The sequence below is a fragment of the Mobula birostris genome, chromosome 1 (assembly GCF_030028105.1).
Source record: "Mobula birostris isolate sMobBir1 chromosome 1, sMobBir1.hap1, whole genome shotgun sequence".
Lineage (NCBI taxonomy): Eukaryota > Metazoa > Chordata > Chondrichthyes > Myliobatiformes > Myliobatidae > Mobula > Mobula birostris.
Genome location: NC_092370.1, coordinates 206274966 through 206297665, shown reverse-complemented (window position 1 = coordinate 206297665; position 22700 = coordinate 206274966). Strand labels below are relative to the sequence as shown.

At 39.0% G+C, this 22700-nt stretch overlaps 1 protein-coding gene across 2 annotated transcripts in view; it reads left to right on the top strand.

The window, feature by feature from the left end:
• kif26ab (kinesin family member 26Ab) overlaps positions 1-22700 on the top strand; it is a 205716-nt gene that overhangs the window by 122614 nt on the left and 60402 nt on the right. For both annotated transcript variants that reach the window (XM_072269687.1, XM_072269694.1), the window contains exon 5: positions 21104-21287. In XM_072269687.1, the coding sequence (XP_072125788.1) occupies positions 21104-21287 (184 nt within the window). The remainder of the gene's footprint in view (positions 1-21103; positions 21288-22700) is intronic.

The following is a 22700-nucleotide window of genomic DNA, read 5'->3' as shown; positions in this document are numbered from 1 at the left end:
TTCCTCTGTAGCCAGTGTTGGATGTCAAATAGATATTTTTAAACATCGAATGGAACTGGGACTAGTCTTTCCAGTCTGTAGCATTCTGACAACTATTGTAGTCTGATTCTGACAACTATTGTAGTGCCTGTTGTTCTCCTCCTCCATTAGTACTAGCTCCCCCCCCCCCGCCCCATGCTTGTCCACCCTTGGTACCTACCTAACGACTGTTGCCATCTGGAAATGACAGGATAATTGGAGGCCTGAAATGGAAAATGAGCTCAAGATTGGAGATGAGTACAGCGGAAATAACAGAAAGGGGACCAGAGAACATGAGGGGAAACAAGAATAAGTGAATGGGGATTCAGGCAAATGAAAAGTGTGAGGAAAATCTTCAGCCTGGACATAGGTATTGGTCAAATGGATTCATTTAAGGATACAAGGATTAACGTAATTCACCATATACATTTATATGTACAGTGGATTCCGGTTAATTGGGACACATTGGAACCAGTATATTTTTGCCAAATTAAGTGGCTGTCCCAATTAGCTAAAGTTTCCTGGAAATAATTTAAAGGTATAAAAATACAAACTAATTTTAACTGAATAACAAATTATATATTTAAATGAAATACAGAACAAATTAGAACACTACCAGTACTGTAAAACTGTCTATTAGAGTTTAATTGTTCTTGATGGAGGAATTCTCTGCTGCCATGTTCTTTTGAACAAAATCAGTGCAGATAATGGACTTCCTTTATATAATGCTTTCAATGCTTACATCTTCCAAATATTAATTTTGATTGTAACATTTTAACTTGTTGAAGTAGTAAAATTTTTTCAATTTCACTCCCAGCCATTTCTTGCATCTCCAAGTCTGAATGATTGAAACCACAGTGAGCAAAATAGTTTGGAGTTGTTTTACTGCTTATTTCTCACCAACTATCAGTGGCAAAAATAATTGCTTTTTTAACACAAACACACAGAACTGAAGCTATTTAAAAACTGTTCACTCTAAGTAGTGTATGATGACCACACAAGTGCAGGCGACTGACGCTAGTTAGAAACTGTCTGGCAACAGTCTTCTGTCCCAATTAAGTGGCACCGTGTCCCAATCAACAAAAGGAATCCTGGCTATTTTCACAATTAGTTTTTATTCTTTGAAAGTTGTCCCAAATAAGTGGCTACCCTGAAAAATCAATGGCCCAATTAACTGGAATCTACTGTATAGGGAATTTGCTGTGGTGTTTTGGCACAGCATGCAACAAAAAGAATCAACAACTATAAGAACAAATAATTATACAAAGTTAAGTTAGAAGTTAAAGTAAACAGTGCAATGCAGTGAATGAAGTAATAGCTTGAAGTAAATAATTCTCTTTACAGGGTTGTGCAGTGAATGAGGTAATAGACAGAGGGGAGCAGTTGAACTGTCTGGGCGAAGAAACTTCTAAGATGGCATTAAGTTTTTGATTTACTAAGCTGAGAGCACTTTCCAGAAGGAAACTTTTGGAAAAGGAATTTTGCTGGGTGGATAGTGTTGTAATGATTTTTCCCTGCTGGGTTCTTTCTCCTGCACTGATACAAGTCCTGCAGTGATGGTAGACTGCACCCACTGAACTTTTCAGCTGCTCTGACAGTTCACTGTACTTCTCATATATTGGAAGAGGATGCTGCACCAAATCACATGATAATGCCTTATGTGAGAATCCCCTCTGCGGTGGCAGTGTACAATTGCACCAGTACGTTCTGAGGAAGATAGCATTTTACCAACTGCTGCAAGAAGTACACTATATCCTCTGCCAAGTTCTTTTGTTAATTAAGGAGATACAACAGTGCCTATAAAAAGTCCCCCCATTGGAAGTTTTCATGTTTTATTGTTTTCCAACGTTGAATCACAATTTAATTTGGCTTTTTTGACACTGATCAACAGAAAAGGACTTTTTCATGTCAAAGTGAAAACAGATCTCAACAAAGTGATCTAAATTAATTACAAATAAAAAACACAAAATAATTGATTGCGTAAGTATTCATCTCCCCTTTAATGTGATACACCGAATCATCACTGGTGCAGCCAATTGGTTTTAGAAGTCACATAATGAGTTAAATAGAGATCAATTTTCGAGACCTGTGTGCAGTCAAGTGCTTCAATTGATTGTCGTAAAATTACACCTGTATCTGGAAGGTCCAATTGCTGGTGAGTCAGTATCCTAGCAAAGACTACACCACGAAGACAAAAGAACACTCCAAGCAACTCTGTGGGTAGAATATTGAAAAGCACAAGTCAGGGAATGGATACAAGATATTTTCTGAATATCCCTTGGAGTACAGTTAAGTCAATCACCAAGAGATGGATAGAATATGGCTGAGTGTAAAAGCTGAGTGACCGTGCAAGAAGGGGACTAGATTGGGAGGCCACCAGCAGACCTGTGAGAGCCCTGGAAACTTCAGAGTCTGAGATGGGAGAGTCTGTGCATATAACTGCTGCCCGGGTGCTTCACCAGTTGTAGCTTTATGAGAGATTGGCGAAGAGAAAGCCACTGTTGAAAAAAACTGAAGTGAATTTTTGGCTAGAGTTTGCCAGAAGGCATGTGGGAGACTCTGAAGTCAGCTGGAAGAATGCTGTATGGTCTGATGAAACCAAGATTGAGCTTTTTAACCATCGGACTAAATGCTGTTTAGCATAAGCCAAACACTGCACATCATCAAAAACACACCATCCTTACCATGAAGAATGGTGGTGGCTGCATCATGCTGTAGGGATGCTTCACTGCAGCAGGCCCTGGAAGGCTTGTGAAGGTAAAGGGTAAAATGAATGCAGCAAAATACAGGGAAATCCTGGAGGAAAACCTGATGCAGTTTGCAAGAGAGTGGAGACTTGGGAGATGACTTGTTTTCCAGCAAGACAATGACCCTGACCTTAAAGCCAAAGCTATACAGGAATGGCTTAAAACAACAAAGTTAATGTCCTGGAGTGGCCAACTCAGAGTCTAGACCTTAATCCAATTGAGAATTTGTGGCTGGCCTTGAAAAGGGCTGTTTCCTCATGATCCCCATGCAATCTGACAGAGCTTGAGCAGTTTTGTAAAGAAGAATGGGGGAACATTGCAGTATTCCGATGTGCAAAGCTGGTAGAGACCTAGCCAAACAGACTTAAGGCTGTAATTGCTGCCAAAGGTGCATCTACTAAATTCTGACTTGAAGGTGGTGAATACTTATGCAATCAATCATTTTGTGTTTTATATTTGTAATTAATTTAGATCACTTTGTTGAGATCTGTTTTCACTTTGACACAAAAGAGTCTTTTTCCATTGATCAGTGTCAAAAAAGCCAATTTAAATCCACTGTGAATCAATGTTGTAAAACAATAAAACATGAAAACTTTCAAGGGGGGTTAATACTTTTTGTAGGCAGTGTAGTTGATAATGATACCTAGGATCTTGAAAGTTGAAACTATGTTAACTGTAGAGTTGTTGATGATGAGTGAGTGGAGATGAGACGAATTTCTTCTGAGGCTGAAATTAATTTCCATGGTTTTGAAGTTGTGTTAGTACCAGGATACTAGCTTGTTTGCTTCCTGATGATCTGTCACCTCCGGTGAATAGTCATTGGTCAAAGCTTCAACTTGTGAGACAATTTTGTAACAATGCCAAATAGTGGCAACTTTGGTATCAAATTTGTATGGTTTTAAAATAAAACATTCTTGTAATAAGTTATATAGAAGTATGCATTTACATGATCTGGGATTTACTGTCTTTGACCAGAAATAGATAGATAGATATACTTTATTGATCCTGAGGGAAATTGGGTTTCGTTACAGCCGCACCAACCAAGAATAGAGCATAAATATAGCAGTAGAAGGTCCGGAGTGGATCTCTTGAGTGGTTCTGGCTTCATTCCATTTAATGGCGCAGACTGATGAGTTATACATCCAAAACCTGAAATTTACTGGGTGGGTTTGCACACCTTACTGGTGCTTTAAAGTTACATGTGTGTCTTCATGTTTCTACCTCCCAATGGTCTTTCTATAGCCAGTCTACAAATTCTGCAGATGCTGGAAATCTCGAGCAACACACACAACATGTTGGAGCAACTCAGCAGGTCAGGTAGCATCTATAGAAGGGAATAAACAGTCAATATTTTGGGCAGAGACCCTTCAGCACCATGCCTGCTGGGGACAACATAATGGATATGCTTTGAAAGAAAATTATTTCTGAAAATGTTGTGGGAAACCATTTCTTTACAATAGAAATCCATTTATTTACCATAGAAATGTAAGAGGACCATTTTTGTTCAAGGATATGTAGATATAACCCCATTTTAGGACTCAGTTACATTGATAAAATCACCATTGGCTGAAGAGTGGAGTAACATCCTGAATATGTGCCACTTGGTTAGTTGACCTCTGTAAATGATCCCTACTGTAGGTAAGCAGGGAAGAAAAAATGGGGAGCCAATAGGCAAAAGTGCATGGCCATAGCAAGATAAGTTGAGAGAAAATTGGGTTGTTGTCTCAGAAGTTGGCATGGGCACACTGGGTCAACCAGCCTCCTGCTATGTTGTAATAAGTAGGTGTTTTATGAGGGAACACACATAAAAGTTGCTGGTGAACGCAGCAGGCCAGGCAGCATCTCTAGGAAGAGGTGCAGTCGACGTTTCATGCCGAGACCCTTCGTCAGGACTAACTGAAGGAAGAGTGAGTAAGGGATTTGAAAGGGGGAGGGGGAGTTGGATCCCCCTCCCCCTCCAACTTTCAAATCCCTTACTCACTCTTCCTTCAGTTAGTCCTGACGAAGGGTCTCGGCCTGAAACGTCGACTGCACCTCTTCCTAGAGATGCTGCCTGGCCTGCTGCGTTCACCAGCAACTTTTATGTGTGTTGCTTGAATTTCCAGCATCTGCAGAATTCCTGTTGTTTGCGTTTTATGAGGGATATGTGATACGACTATTTATAGGAAGCTGCAGGCAAATATTGGTTCTAGATGTATTGTTAGATTATCTGTTTATTTGTTAAATTTAGTATTGAAATGTTAAAGAAGTATAATTATCATGGTGCCATTGCTATCACTGTGCTAATTTGAAATTAGTATTAAAACTTACAGTTAACATATACTGAGAAAAAAGATTCAATAAATGTAATCTGTCTTACAGATGAGGTTTGTGTCAGAAATCATAAAAATCATTTGCTTAATCTTTTTTATTTACTGAATGAGGATATGCTAGCAAGATTATGCAAGGTATGGTATATAAAGAACATACACAATAAAAGGCGGTAAATAGGTGTCATTTTAAAATCTGTTTCTTAAAGTTTATATCCTTATTACGTGCTTTTGTTAATTAAGTTTTTATTTGAGCTAACAAGAATGGAGTGATCAAAAATCTGCTTCTTCAAATGAGCATTATGCTTACAATGCAACTTACTTTAATGTCTTCTGACTTCACCACATTGCCAGATGTTTTGAAATCCTCTTCTTTTGACAGTTATGCTGCTAATGGGAAAACAGCAATCAATACATTATAGTACCCTGGTGCTCCATTCTTCCTTCAGAAGTAGAAGTCATGCATTACTAAAAATCACCTCATCCATCTCATTTCCTTTATTCCTATGATCTCAATGTACATTACGCAGTAGCGCTAAATTGTGAAGTTGTTCACTGCCTGGGGGAGCAGGTTAGGGACCCTCCCTTGACACTCGATCTTTGAGTGTTTCTGGATGCGTTGTATATTACTATCCTCTGCCATGTGGCTTGCCCTGAAAAAAGAACTCTCCAGAGCGTCTTAAAAGACAGCTTCTATTAACCATAAAAACAGGTTAAGTGAAATCCAACTGCATACTGAAATCAGAAAAATGAAGCAAAGTTGCACAGTGCAAATGTAATTATCAGAAGAGAAAATGTATAAGAAGCATAAGCCTTAAAAATAATGTAGAAAGCTTAGCACAAGTGCTAGGTTCCTTGTTTGTGTACTTAAAAAGATAACACTTATCCTTTGGGGATTTCTATTCAATCTGCCCCTTAGCCATATCCTGCAGTTTGACAGGATTTTTGCTGAAAGCAAGACAATACAAAAAAACAATAAAAAGCATTGCAAATCTCAGCGTTTGATCATGCGTTTGATAACTGTTTCATTTAAAGAATTATAGAAAATATACTATTCAGAATTTAAACTATTAAGTTCAGCTATTTCATATTTTCAATGCCTTAAAACCATGAAAAAGCACTAGTAGTTTGAAAAGAACAGTGGGGATTAACGATGTGTGTTCTTCTATTTTCAAGACGATATTCAATCATAAATTGAAATTCATACTTCTGAACATTTTTATAATATGTGCTAATCAAGTTAATAGTTTGAATGAGTGAATATTGGACAGCTGAAATCATTTTCCAATTAACTGAAGAAGATTGCCTTCAATTGTCCTCTACAGAATAACAGAATTTATATAAACAAAGATATTATAATTACAAATTTCTTTTAACATGTTTTTAATCAATGGCTTCAGAATACTCCAATTATCTTTCGTTAATTGAACAGTTATCAACAACTGGTCAAATAGTGGTTAAAAGTGTGTTTCCAAACAACTACCTCCCCAACCAAAATACAAGTAAACGTTGCTATAGATTGTGTTCTGGGTAATTTAGCAAGAGGCAAATGTCTGTTGTGTTGATATGGGTCTCCCTTGATTCACAAAAGTAATGCCTTCCTGAAAAAAACTGTTAAATGAAATTTTGTAAATAAAACCAGGTTGAGTGAAATGAATCACTGGCACTTTGTGTTCCTACAAGCAAAAGTCTATTTATTCTTGTGGTGGAGTGTAGATTCATAAATCGAATGTTCATACCCCAAAGAAAATGGTGTTACGGTGAATATTTGTAAATCTAACATTCATTATCATGGCAACAAAATCTTCAAAGTAATTTTCTAAGATACAGTAAATTGCTATACTTGAGTCAAAAGGTTTAAATTAGTTGAGCTTAATTAATGCTATAACAACGTACCTGATAAGTAAAACCTTGTTGATAAACATCCAACAATTCTACTACTTCATTTTGATTTAGTATATAATAATTGCCAGTTTATCATTGTTGCATTTTGAGATTAATGTAGTGACATCACACAATTAATGTTAACAGGCTTGGAACATTATCTGTTGTTTGTATATATTGTTGATATAAAATAAAGCACTGGTCATAAAGTAATGGAAATAGAAACAAGGGTAGTTGCACATCTAGAAAGTAAAGGGCACAGTTTACACAAAAGGTATTCTTCCCCACTTGCAAGGCAGATCAGATGCCCTGCGGAAAGTTTGCACAGTACCAGATGGGTCAGATAGATGATTACAAGCTTCTAGTTTGAGGCATTGTATGCATTGAGCCAATGAGAGGAACAGCCAGGATGTAATGCCAAAAAAAATCTGTGGAGGTTTAAATTCAAGATCTACAAACAGAACTCAGAACATTGAAGTTTTCACAAATAGAATACAGGAACCACCTTTTGATAGCTACCTATTGAAATTTGTAATGGGAACCAATTAATATAAATCAATGAATAATTTCTGCAATGAAGTACAAAGTGCTGGAATGTTGCCCCGCTTTGATCTCATCCTTTGCTCTTGATGATATTCACATTGTTTTCTTCCTATGGAAGTACTGTTAGTCTTTAAGCACAAAGTATTGTGAGCTATGATTTCCTTTCGTAACGAACCAGAATTAGGTTTAATATCACCAGCATATGTCATGAAAATGATATCCTTTATTGATTTCTAGTGTTTAAAAAGAATCCTAATTCAATGAAAATTTGGGCTTCCAACTGGGCTCCTTCCAAGTTAGAGCCAGTTAACTGAATATAGCTACAAATGAAAGCTCAGCATGGCTCTCACTCAAGCATAGTTGCAAAAATCAGTTCCATTACTTGCTGCAAGAGGCTGTGAAGAACCGTAAGATGCAAAAGTGGGTTCTTATTAAATAAATCAAATGGCACCAACCATAATGCATGCAAAGTAGATGAGACTGCAGGTACAGTAAAACTCCAATAATCCTTGACCCGACTATTCAGTATCTGGCTCGACAGGCCATGTTTGGCCTTCGAACTCATCCCACTTCCTGCACAACTTCTTTACTCACTAGGGTCCCAGATCCTGAGGTCCCTTGAAAATGACTGGGGCTTTGTTTCCACATTCCCTTTAAAATTGCTAGATCCACTGGAACACTTATTATTCTAATTTGGAACTGTTTAAAAAATGTGATCTAATATTGTATTGGAGTATTAGTAACATCCAACAGTCTGTAAAATCCGCCAGTCCAGCGCTACCGAAAAACTGAGTATTACCAGTTTAATTGTATATTTTGCCGTTATTCCTGAATGCTCCAAATTTTATATTGGAGTGAATCTTGAGAATGTTGCATACAGAAATACGCCCTTCTGCCCAATGTGGTTGCATTACTGGTTCTGTCCACTGACCTCCCTCCTGGCACCTACAGCACGCCTGCCCCTATACTTTCTCCCTCACCATCATTTGTAGTACATCCTGGGAGCCTATCGGGGCCACCTATTGTATCTGCTGCTCCCAGTGTGGTCTCCTCTACACCAGTGAGACCCGACACCGACAAGGAGACAGCTTCATCCAGCATTTTCGGTCTGTTGCTGCAAAATAGCAAAACTCCCGGTGGCTACCTATTTCAATTTGACCTCCCATTCTATACAGACATGTTGGTCCATGGCCTTCTCTAATGCCATGATGAGGCCTATCTCAGGCTGGAGGAGCAACACCCCATATTCTGTCTGGGTGGCTTCCAGTCTGATGGCATGAACATTGATTTCTGCAGCTCCCGGTAATTTCTCCCCCCTGCCTGCTTTTTCCATTAGCCATTCTGGTAACTCTCTCCTCTCTTACCCATCACTTCCCTGTGGTTCCACTTCTCTCTCCTCTTTATTGGCCTAATGTCTTCCTCAGTCCTTCACCTCTTCTACCTATCACTTTCCAGCTTCTCATTTTATCTCCTTCCCTCCCCCCCCCTCACCTGGTCTCACCCATCACCTGTCATCTTGTCTGTACTCCTTCCCCCCACCCCGCAACCTTCTTATTCCAGCTTCTTCCCCCTTCCTTTCCTCAGAAAGAATGCTGGCCATAAATATCAACTGGTTATTCTTCTCTGTAGATGCTGCCTGACTTGCAGGATTATTCCAGCATTTTGTGCGTGTTGTTTTCCGCAAAGTATTTAGACCTGATTTTTTGAATGGATGCCTGTGGTCAAGAATCTGATAAGGTGCAGGCTGAGAAACTGCAGGTGGGTTGCAAGCAAAATTCCTAGTTGCTGGCCAAAATGGGAAAATCTAACAGCACTATCCTTTTGTTTTTCTTTATTGTTTAATATGGAATATATTATTTTCTTTGAAAACAGGTCTCAACAACAGGGGTGTGATAAGAGTCCCAGTTTACTAACTATGGAGACTACCTGTCACTCCATATGAAGCGCATGTCAAATGATCTAATGGACATGCTGCATTATATTTTTGTGAAGGATAAGCAATATTTTGGAGGCTTCCAATATGATACAGATGTGATTCAGCTCCCAGCTGTATGCTTCCCATCTCAGTGTCAGAGAAAATGGTGGTTGATAAAATGAACTGGTTCAAATTTTAATCTTTTTTAAAATGAGCGTTCACTTTGCAAGCAACTTGTTTGACAGCTCAGATACTTTTGTTTACTTCCACCACATTGGCATTTGCTAAATGAATCAAGATGCATTTGATTAGTTTATATATATCAATCCTATTTTGGGATTTATTGCTTAATTGGTGAACTCTCCTGTTCGACACTTTGGTCCTATATGGAGATAAGTTCAAAAGCAATACTATAAGATAACTGGATAGAGATGTAAAAAGGATTTGGCTGAGGGGCAGGCTAAGAGGGCTCAACAAATAAATATTCCAGAGGGCCAGCACCAACTTATTTGACTGAATGGTCTTTCTCTGTGTTCTATAGTTCAAAATAAGTGTAATATTTTCAGCTGACATGCAATAGCTTTAAGATATGGTGCATTCATGTCCTGTATAGAAATATTTTAAATCTTTATGGGAGCATATAAATGAAATTCAGTTTAATATTTTAGAGAAAGACTTTGAGATCTATTATGATCCTCAGAATTTGAGCAAATTGTTCAGAAATCAGGACAATTTTGCATGGTAATCAAGGAGCCGGGGGTGGCATGGTGGCATGGTGTGGTGATAATCCTGACCTCTTCCTTCTCTTCTTCAGCTGTTATTGAACACCCATGTTGGCACTGTGCTCATTAGGTCACTAAAGTGTCATTGTGGTTCCATGAATGGCACATTTAATCAGTTGTCTTTAGAAGAAATTGGTTCCTGAATAAGTGCAGCAAGTGGCGACTGAGGTAAATTGTTACGTGATTGTTTTCAATAAGTATCTGCCCAAGCTGCAAACTGGCTAGCTGGGTTAAAATTCATCCCAATTATATTGCTGCATTTTTATCATCCTGGACCTCTGCCAGGAGGAAGATTTAGAATTACAAGGCACTGAACCAATTGGAGCCGTTATATTGGTGCTACTGTAATGATACAACACCTCTTGATTGGCCATTTACGAATCAACTTCAGCATATGTTTGGAAATTTGAAGGGTCTTGGCGCGAAATGTTGACTGTACTTTTTTTCCATAGATGCTGCCTGGCCTGCTGAGTTCCTCCAGCATTTTGTATGTGTCACTTGGATTCCCAGCATCTGCAGAATTTCTCTTGTTTGTGCTTATTTATGGTACTTCTGATACATCTGTGTCAGGAAGAGCTGGTGATTACTGGACCATTCAATGTTCAATGAGTGATAGAATATCTGTGGCCTGATTAGTGTCTGTGGTGTCTTTGTAAACTGCAAATTATCCAACATACTGGTGTGAAAAGTTTTGTTCTAAGTGCTACAAATCAGCTGGGTAGTTGAACTTCACGCCTTAGTTCTTAAAATTGCCCTTATTGAGAAAAAAGGCAGAGACAAACACACATTAAAAATTCCTCCCTGCAGTGAAATCTAGCTTACTCATGCTCATGAAATAGTAATAAAGGTTTTCTTTCTTCTCACATAAACGTAAACTGGAACCTCCAATTATCCCATGTGGATCTGAAAAGAGTTTGCTACATACTAAGTAAGCTGAGAAACCCCTCAAAGTGTGATGAAGGCAACCTACTGTTGGGGGGTTGATAGTTTATTATTTCAAGTCTTGTACTGCTGCTCGACTATAGGCTGGAACCTCTCTGAAGGAATAATAAGAGCATGAAGTAACACCATAAGTATCTGCACTGGAAGATATTCGATTCACTTAAAGAAGTTGTAGTTGGTGACTAAGATACATAAAAGACCTACAGCACAATACAGGCCCTTTTGCCCACAATGCTGTGCTGAACATGTACTTACTTAGAAATTACATAAGGTTAACCATAGCCGTCTATTTTCCTAAGCTCTATGTACCTATCCAGGAGTCTCTTAGCGGAGCCTATCGTATCCGCCTCCACCATCGTCGCCAGCAGCCCATTCCATGCACTCACCACTCTCTGCATAAAAAATTTAACCCTGACATCTCCTCTGTACTGCTTCTAAGCACCTTAAAACTGTGCCCTCTTGTGTTAGCTATTTCAGCCCTGGGAAAAAGCCTCTGACTATCCACACGATCAATGCCTCTCATCATCCTATACACCTCTATCAGGTCACCTCTCATCCTCCGTCACTCCAAGGAGAGAAGGCTGAGTTCACTCCACCTATTCTCATAAGGAATGCTCCTCAATCCAGGCAACATCCTTGTAAATCCCTTCTGTACCCTTTCTATGGTTTCCACGTCCTTCCTGTAGTGAGGTGACCAGAACTGAATACAGTACTCCAAGTGTGGCCTGACCAGGGTCCTATATAGCTGTAACATTACCTCTCAACTATTAAACTCAGTCCCTCGGTTGATGAAGGCCAATGCACCATGCCTTCTTAACCACAGAGTCAACCTGAGCAGCTGCTTTGAGTGTCCTATGGACTCGGACCCCAAGATCCGTCTGATCCTCCACACTGCCAAGAGTCTTACCATTAATACTATATTCTGCCATCGTATTTGACTGTAAAGATGAAGCCACACTCAGGTTGGAGGAACAACACCTTATATTCCGTCTGGGTAGCCTCCAACCTGATGGCATGAACATCGACTTCTCTAATTTCCGCTAATGCCCCACCTCCCCCTTGTACCCCATCTGTTACTTATTTTTATACACACATTCTTTCTCTCACTCTCCTTTTTCTCCCTCTGTCCCTCTGAATATACCTCTTGCCCATCCTCTGGGTCCCCCCCCCCGGTCTTTCTTCCCGGACCTCCTGTCCCATATCCCCTTTTGCCTATCACCTGTCCAGCTCTTGGCTCTATCCCTCCCCCTCCTGTCTTCTCCTATCATTTTGGATTTCCCCTCCCCCTCCAACTTTCAAATCCCTTACTCACTCTTCCTTCAGTTAGTCCTGACGAAGGGTCTCGGCCTGAAACGTCGACTGTACCTCTTCCTAGAGATGCTGCCTGGCTTGCTGCGTTCACCAGCAACTTTGATGTGTGTTGCTTTTACAAAGCCATGCTGACTTTTCCTAATCATATTATGCCTCTCCAAATGCTCATAAATCCTGCCTCTCAAGATCTTTTCCATTAACTTACTAACCACTGAAGTATGACCCACTGGTCTATATTTTTCCTGGGCTATCTCTACTTCCCTTCTTGAATAAGGGAACAATATTTGCAACCCTCCAATATTCTGGAACCTCTCCTGTCCCCATTGATGATGCAAAGATCATTGGCAGAGGCTCAGCAATCTCCTCCCTTGCCTCCCACAGTAGCCTGGGGTTCATCTCATCCGGTCCCGGAGACTTGTCCAACATGATGGTTTCCAAAATCTCCAGCACATCCTCTTTCTTAATGTCTATATGCTCAAGCTTTTCAATCTGCTGTAAGTCATCCCTACAATCAGCAAGGTCCTTTTCCACAGTGAATATTGAAGCAAAGTATTCATTAAGTATCTCTGCTTTCTCCTCCGGTTCCATACACACTTTTCCACTGTCACACTTGATTAGTCCTATTCTCTCACGTCTTATCCTCTTGCTCTTCACATACTTGTAGAATGCCTTAGGGCTTTCTTTAATCCTGTTCGCCAAAGCCTTCTCATGACCCCTTCTGGCTCTCCTATAATTTCATTCTTAAGCTTCTTTCTGCTAGCCTTACAATCTTGTAGATCTCTATCATAACCTAGTTTTTTTGAAACTTTTGTAAGCTTTTCTTTTCTTCTTGACTAGACTTTCAACAGCCTTTGTACACCACGGTTCCTGTACCCTACTATCCTTTCCCTGTCTCATTGGGACGTACCTATGCAGAACGCCACGCAAATATCCCCTGAATATTTGCCACATTTCTACCGTACATTTCCCTGAGAACATCTGTTCTCAATTTATGCTTCCAAGTTCCTGCCTGAGAGCTTCATATTTTCCCTTACTCCAATTTACTTGATTTCTTGGTGAGATACAAATAAAACTCTAATAATCTGGCACCCTTTGGACAAGCATATGTTCCATAAATTGAATATTACTCCTATTAAGACCATATATTTCATTTCTTAAATACTTTAGACAGTGTCATAATAAATGTTACAGTGAATCCAAAGAGTTTAAACAGAGCAAGAAATGTACAAGCGTTCCAGACTTTTGCTATGGTTACACATTTACCTCTGTTCCTGATCTCTGGGTTCGGACTCCAACTCCAAATCCATCTGCACACCCAGCTGATGGTCTGGGTGTTAGATGTACTCTAGACCCCTGGCTCTAGCCCACTCTACTTGCACTCTGGATCACTGGCTCCCACTCCAGACTAATGAGTGAGTGAGCTGCCAAACAACCAGGATTTCTGAACAATTGGAAGCTGCATATTCGGAGTTGTACTGTAAATTCGGTTCATCCGATTGGTCTCACCATGAGAACTGCAAAATAAATTTCTGGGGCAGACATTTCACCTTTTAGTTTACTTATATCGCTCTCCTTTGTTATTCTTATTGTTTATGAAATAACAGCTTAGAGCCTAAGTGGACATTGTAAGGGGAAACAAGTAATGGTTAAAAATGCTAGGTGGGTCACGGTTAATGTACTGTGTATTGTTTTGAGTGCGCTGTTACAGAAAGAACAATGGAACAACAGGAATCATGGAACCTAGACATAGCATAATATCAAAACAACTGTGATTATAAACAGAAATATGAATTACTCTTCTGCTGGAGTAGAGAAATTGAAAGCGGCAATTTAATACCGTGGGGAATACTTCTTAAGTCAAGAATTTGAAGAAGACAGGAGATGGCTGCCTGATCTAAATTGATCAAGAAGGTCACTTTTAAGGACTCTTTATAACTCAGTGGTTACTTTTTAATTGCACAGTTTGTCTTTTGTTTGCACATTGGTTATCAGTCTTTGTCTGTTCATGTATAATTTTTTTGTAAAATTTTATGTAAGTGCCAGCAAGAAAATTAATCTCAAGGTAGTATATAATATTATATAATAATTTTCACTTTGAACTTTTCTTCTACGTATAATTTAAGATTGCAGTCAATCAAATTGGAGAAGAAAAAGGTGCAAGTTTTTGCTCCACTTTAACTGCTTCCCTGCCAGGTCTCTGCTTGGTGGAGAGTGAGTTAAAAAAAACCATTTGAAAATGAATAATTAATCAGCACTTCCTTTTCATGTTTGAACTTGCACATCTGCTTGCCACTGGAGCCGCATGAATCTCAGTCTATTAACTTAGGGAGAGAAGGGGAAAGGGAAAACTAATAAACAAAGATTTAGAAAAATTTCTGAATCTAGAACCCTTTTCTCATTGTGCTTAGCTATAAAGAAGAGAGTGCATTAAAAAAATTCAATCGGGGAGGATAATATAACTATAATAGAAGCTGCCAGATCATTTTTATCCATTAATTTAAATGCACTATAATTCAGAAAGCCCCCAATACAGTTGTGCAATTCTCCTGGCCCTGATCAGTCTGTAAGCATGAATTGTGTCAAGGGATATTTTATTTTCAATTGCAAGAGGAGAAATATCATTCCAGTAAAGTCTGTGAAATGGATGTTTAGGAATTATGATCTTTGATTTTCAGAGAGCAGGGAGTAAATACTCCTTTGATCATTAAAGTGCATAGCTTTTATGTCTAGTAAAGTGGCACTTTCTGTTTTTCTTCTTGGGATGAAAGATGTGGAAAGTTAACTACCCCAGTCACAGAAATATAGGCTCCAAAAACACAACAAGAAGGTCAAAGCATTTGTGTATGGCTTCTGACATAAACTCCATTCCTTATTGTGATGGTCTTCTCCTCTCCTGACAGCTAAGGTGGCATGAAATTATATGCAATTGCTGTTTAATCGAAAGCTGATTTTCCAACCCTCTCTATCGCAAAGGCTTTCATCTCTGTATAATAGTGTTTGTCTTTGCAACTCCATCAGCTCATCTACTATTAAAACCTTATTTGGGCGCCAGTAAAGTACAGACTTGACTCATCCCAAGTTTTGCCAGCCAGCATCACATCCCCCATACTTCATTACTGGAAGCTCAACCTTGGGTTTGGCAAACACTGGCTCCTTTCTTTGGTGGCTGTTCCTGAACGTCTCTGAGCATCAGAACTCTCTTCTAAAACTCAACATCTCTCAATATTTCTGAAACCTACCCCCTTAATTAAGCATTTGGTTATCTATCCTCCTATTTACGAATTTGGTGCACTAGCTAAATTTGTCTGATTACTCCAATATGAAGCATGCTATGGTATTTTCCTGCCATAAGAGCAGCTCATGAATACACATTATTGTTTGTCATGCAGTCTTATTTCCTTTACTACTCACAGTTCACAGTTTAAGATTTTGACACCTTCCCAGAGGAAGATTCGACGGGCTCCAAATGCCCATTATTGATCCACAGGGCTCCGTGGCAAACAATGCAGTTCCCTCGACTAGGAGGGTGAAGTGTGAGATTACTGGTGGTGATGGTTTTTGCAATACAGGTTGATACGGTCCTTATTTAGCAGTCACTGGGTATTGGTATGAAATGGGAGACCTGACTGACTTGTTCAGTGAGGAAAGGTGGTGCAGAGACTGTGAATTGTACATTAAAAGCAATTGTATTCCCAGGTAATCCAAGGCAAATCACTTCCCTGACCCAGGTGATCTGTATGTCTTTGCCCTACAGTCAAATTTTAAAGAATCAGTTATCATTGGTAACAACGTTAGGACAAATCTTGTTATTAAGAAAATTTACAACAATAATCATTATGCATTTTATTTTACTTTAATTATTATATGACTTGATTTTCTGACCTGCTGTGCCCAGACAGTAATTGGATTTAATATGTGAAAATTAGATATTGTAAGTAAATGGTGAGGGTGGCTTATTACTATCTGTGATTGTATATTGCATCCCATATTAATCCAAATTCCCATCTAACCTTCTACTAATAAGCAACATACACTCACTAAAACATTAAACATAACAGCAGTGCTAAATTGAAGAAAAGCAACCAAGACTAGAATGCACTTTTCTCACAGACCATTACATTGAGTCTGACAATGCAGTGAATGCTATAGGAATATTTCTATTATCATATTTCTGCTTTGCTGTTGATTCTTTTTTTTCTGTTTTTATATAATTTTTTTTTCTCAGCACAACAAAACTTTCAATTTCCAGATACACTTATATTTACATTTCTTCCCCTCACAGATATCAGGTACCAGAACACTTCCACCAAAATATAGACATCACCACAACATCCTATACAAAAGCCCTTAACAGGTTTCTGAGCAGTCGGGAGCCCATGGACCCTGCGTCACTAGTTTGCTCTCTTTTTGAACTACTTCTTTATTTTTTATATATTAGCCTAACTTATCATTCTTTAGGTATTGCACTGTACTGTGGACGCCAAGCAACGCGTTTCATGAGATACGGGGGGGGCGGGGTGATGATAAGCTTGATTCTGATTCAGGTTTCACATATTGATCAACTTTGTTTGGGTTCAGAAGGTTGACGTTTCTAGGAGTCTTTTTCTTTTACTCCTGAGAGAAATGTTAAAATGGATCTTTTTAAACAGAATTACATAAGCCCATAAGAAATAGGAGCAGAATTAGGCCACTCGGACAATTAAGTCTGCTCCACCATTCCATCATGGCTGATTAATTATCCCCCTCAACCGCATTCTCCCGCCACCTCCTTGTAACTTTTGTTGCCCTTACTAATCAAGAACCTATCAACCTCCGCTTTAAATATACCCAGTGACTTGGCCTCCACAGCTGTCTGTGGCAATGAATTCCACAAATTTCCCACCCTCTGGCTAAGGGAATTCCTCCTCATCTCTGTTATAGAGAGGCGTTCTTTTATTCTGAGTTTGTGCCCTTTGGTCCTAGACTTCATCACTATAGGAAACAAACCCACTACATCCACTCTGTCTAGGCCTTTCAATATTCAATCGGTTTCAATGAGAGTCCCCCCACACCCATTCTTCTCAGGTCCAGTGAGTACAGGCCCAGAGCCATGAACTCATAACTAATGAAACACTGTCACTGAAACAATCTACTGCCTGTGTTGCTGAGGATTTCTGGCATTTTCTGTTTTCACTTGAGCTTTTCTGCATCTGTGATATTTTGTATTCAGCTCAGAATAAATTAGAGCACTGAATATGGAAATCAACAATATAATGGCAAGGAACATGGATGCAATTAGTGGCGGTGGAATGGAATTTGGGGCAGGGCCCATCAGAGATGGCTTCAGTCCCATTGCTAATCTGGAGCTTTTATAAATCTGTGAACAATGTAGTTATTATTAATGATCAATTATTAATTACAATATATATGACATTTTAGTCTTTGAACTAACTGATCACCTCAATCAAATAAAAGGCATTTGGATTGCTGGACTATTCTAACCTGGTGTACTAGAAATTAGCTTTGGGATAATTTTATGTCACTGCAGCAAATTTGATAGCATATCATCTCGATTAATTCTGACACATCTTGCCATTGTGGCACAGACATTGCTTATCCCACCATAAGGTGCTGTCCTGGCTGTTTAAAAGCCTATCAAAGAAAATGGCATAAAGCTGCTTTTCTGAGAACATTTACTGTAATCAAGATAGATTTGGCAATATGAATTCAATCTTCTCTGCTGCTATACCCTCTGCACAATGCTTGAGGCAGTAGAGTTGCAGTTAAACTGTATAAAATAAAGTAACTAAGTCTACATTTATCAGTCCATGAATAAATGTAACTTTAGTGAAACAACAGAAGAGAATTACACTGGTGCTGGTTTAGAAATGAATAAATCTTGGTCAATGTACAATCACCATTTCCTTAGCACATGTGTTGCTAAGTAGCAGTTTTGTATAGTCGATGATACACCGCTTTAGCTCTCAAAGCAGCTCACTTGAAAACTGGAAATAAATGTGTACTTCACCCAAATGCAACATTTCTCTGTTATCCAGAACATTTTCAACTTTGCATTAAAATTGGGAATAGCATTGTACTATTTAGTAATGTTTATTTAACATGATGGACAAGTAATGAATGATTTTAGAGTAGTTGACAAGCCAAGTCAAATGATTTTTATAATGCAGAGGCAGAAACATGTCCCAGCAGTCTGAAGGCAGGAGGAGGTAGAATCTTTTTCTTCTGGCTAATGAAGAATTCATGATAATCTGTGTGACGTGAGTGAAAGGTGGAAGGAATCAGAAGCGGTAATCATGTAATGTGAATGTGTTGCTTCCTCAGTGACACTGGAAAATGGGAGGGGAGGAGGAGAGACCAAGGACAGCTGCCAGTTCACTACCAAAGTAATGGAGAAATTTTAATTTGCATCACGATTAACTGAAAGCTGCTCATTGAAGATATTGACAAGGAGGAGCCTTGGACAAGAGAGGCACGGGACAAATCACGCCTGGGCTTTTGTTTCTTGAGTAAGCACGGATTAGGTTGGATTAGTGTTCAGCTCTCTAGTGAGAATTTTAAAGGTGCCAGAGAGAGGCAGAATTGCTCATCCTCTATGAGCTAAAGCAACTTTTGGATACATGGGGGATCAGATGGAGAGGGAAATTTGAAGCTGGGTAGAAAATTAGCAACTAACAATAAACTTAAGCAGGAAGAAAAGCCTGAGCATGTTTTAAAAAAAAATCCTACCAAGAAGAAGAAAATGTATAATATGATATTCAAGCTTCTCATGATGAGCTATCTGATGAGGTATTTATATATCTTGATGACTTGTGCTCGGCATCACTGCAGTGTCTTTGTTGCGCTCAGCGGTTTATCAGAAGTCACCGTGTAATCATGTGGAAACCTCAATGATTGCTGCTGGACCTAACTGTCCCTACGCATCCCGGATAATGGAATGTCAAAGCAAAATGGATGGGGAAGTTGCTATTTATTGGCTTCATGTGCTGGTTATAAACCCTAACTAGATGATGGATTGGAGGGAACTGTAAGTAAATTTGGGCATCTTTTCCTGTATTGATTTACAACAGTTGACTTTGGACACCTTCATTATACTGCTTATCAATCATATTTTGTACAGTAGATGTTTCATTAAGAAGTTTTAAAAGAATAAATGAATTTCAGGATTATTTGAGTGTGTACAAGATATGACTTTTACTAGCTCCTTAATGCTTGTGGAAAATTCCATGCTTTAAAAATGTTATTTAAAGCCTTTCACTAAGTAGCTATTGTAATTTTGATTTTTTTCTACAATGCTCCGATTTTGAATTGTTGCCATTTTTTGGTGTTAGAAGTGGATTTTGTTCAAATGCAGACAAACTAAACAGAAAATCCAGTGTGGATTTAGCCTGGGTCTATGCATCATTTAAGCAATGGATTTGACTGTCCAATTGACTAAAATATATTTAGACCAAAAACCTGCTACCACTGCTAATTGAGAAAAGAAATATATTCTTTATGAAATACATAGAAGCTGAGCTACGTTAAAAAAAATATTTCTTTAGAAAAGGCTGAGGTGAACAAGCATGTGTCTTTTTAAAACTGGATTTCCGTGTCATTTGTGCTTTCTGCTGTAAGTGTGTTTCATGGAAACTTGCCGTAGCAGCAGGTTAAACCTTTGTCTGCCCAGATGAATAGTAGATGTGCATATGTAGCTTTTACATCCTGCTTCCTTTCACAGTCTTTCCCAAGGGAAATGCTATACTAGACTTTATTGAAGTAATAATTATTTCATCAGGTCTTGTGCATCTCTTGTCTGTATTTGGAGTGGAACCTCCAGAGGCCACAGTTGTCATTTCTTTCCAGGAATGTATAATTTGCACAATTTGAAGGAGAGACATCAGCAACTTACCTCATTCTTTTTGAAAGTTGAGATAAATTGTGGTCATAACAACCTGCTGTTATTCAAATAAATGCTATGTGGGAAAAGTGAGCTTTTAAATCCACTTTACTGTCAGTGCTGAAATAAAATTGAATGTACTATTAGTGATGACTTGACAAAATTAATTTTTCATCTGAGATCTGAAAGTACATTTGTGCTTTCATGTTTTGTTTCACTGAACTATGCTGCTTTAACGAGCCACAATGGTTCCAAATTATTTATGGACTGCTGTGTTTGCCTGCTGTTTACACCTCTTGAGTAAACCAGAATTATGCCTGAAAGTGTAATTAATGGGTTGCTGTAAAAGTGACCATTACTATATATTTTGCAATGTACTATAGGAATGTGAATCCTCTGAAATGCCAGTAATTTGTTAGATCACCATGTACTGTATGTACCCGGGCAGCCCATCTGGCTGATTTCAACTTTTATAGTGTTGCTGAGATTTCAGCTGCTTTGGACTCAGCTGTTGAACCCATTCACCAAGTTATAGTTTAATTGAAACTATGTGAGAGAGAAATTAACCGAATATTACCTTGGCTGTATTTCTGCTGGAGTCTGCCTATATTAGTCTCTTGATAGAACATTCCTATGGAATTTGATTAGAATTAAGTGAGTTGATTTGGGAAACAGCAAATGATGACATTGAACATCTGTTTTGTGGAACCAGACTGCATTTGGCAATAAGTAACCCTGCTGTTTTTTTCTCTCCCCCTCCCCACTACATTTCACAGAGCAGCACAGAAGCTGAATCTCTCTTCAAAGCAAAAGAAAAGCCATCCACTCATCCAGCACTCACGTGAGCTTTCAAACTACAGAACAAATTTCAGTGGTATTTTGCAAGTGTCCCCTCCCCCAGCACCGCCATGCCTTTTGAGGGCTGTGTGTAAAGTCAAGGACAACCCAGGCATCGGAAAGGTATGAATAAACTATTCTCAGTGCCTTTGATCTTTATCACTGCTGAAATCTGTGTGAATGATAAATACACAAAATGAATTGAATCCAAGGTGATTTTTTAAATGCTGTTTTTCTCCTAAATGTAACTTTCAGTAGCTACAGATCTAGATGAAATTATGCTACTTACCTTACTTACTGTAATTTCTAAATACAGTGAAATATTCAGAAATATTCTGGCTCTATGCTGATTTTAGCAGAAGTTATAATCCTTCCATGGTAAAGTTACGGGACGTAAAATGATAAATAAATTGTCACACATACTGAGGTACAGTGGAAAACTTGTAATTCTTTATAACAATGCATTGAAAAAGGGTAAGATAGAACAATAGTAGAATGTGGAATAAAATATTACAATGACATTTAAAATGCAGTGCAGGTAGACAATAAGTTACAATATCATAACATGATAGATTGTGAGGTTGAGTCCTCCTTATAACCATGGGATAGAAGCTGCCCTTCAGCCTTCTGGTACATGCTTTCAGGCTTTTGTAGCTTTGGTCCAGTGGGAGGTGGGCTAGAGATAGTGTCTAGGGTGGGATCTTTGATAATGTTGATTGCTTTATTGAGGCTGTGAGAAGTGGTTAGTTTCTGTGCCGAGCAGGGTCCAAAGCTCTTTGCAGTTTCTTTTTGTCATGGGCAGAGTAGCTCATATAAAAAGCTGTAATATATCTAAATAGGATGCTTTCCATGATGCAGCATTACCAATTGGTGAGGGCGAAAGAGGACATGCCAAATTTCTTTACCATCCTTACCAAGCAGAGGCACTACAGAGCGTTCTTAGGCCGTGGCATCTCAATGGCCAGACCAGGACGGGCTATTGGTGATGTTCACTCCGAAAGTCAAAGTACCTATCTGTCACCATATACAACCCCGAGTTTTGTTTTCTTGCGGGTATACATAGTAAGTCCAAGCTACACAACAGAATTAATGAATGACTTCACCCAACAGGACGGACAAACAATCCATGCAAATACAAATGAGAAATAATAATAAATAAAAAAGCAAGAAATATCAAGAACATGAGATGAAGCATCCTTAAAAGTGAGTCCCTAGGCTATAGGAGCAGTTCAGAGATGGGATGAGTGAAGTTCAAAAGCCTGTTGGTTGAGGGGTAATAACTGTTCTTGAACATGGTGCTGTAGGTCTTAAGGCTCCTGTACCACCTTTCTGATGGCAGCAGAGAGAAGAGAGCCTGGCCTGGGTGGTGAGGGTCTTTGATGATGGATGCTGCTTTCCTGCATCAGTGTTCCATGTAGATGTGCTCAGTGGTAGGCAGGGCTTTAGCCATGATTGACTGGGCCGTAGCCTCTAGTTTTTGTAGGATTTTCCATTTAAGGGCATTGGTGTTTCCGTAGCAGGCCGTGATGCAACCAG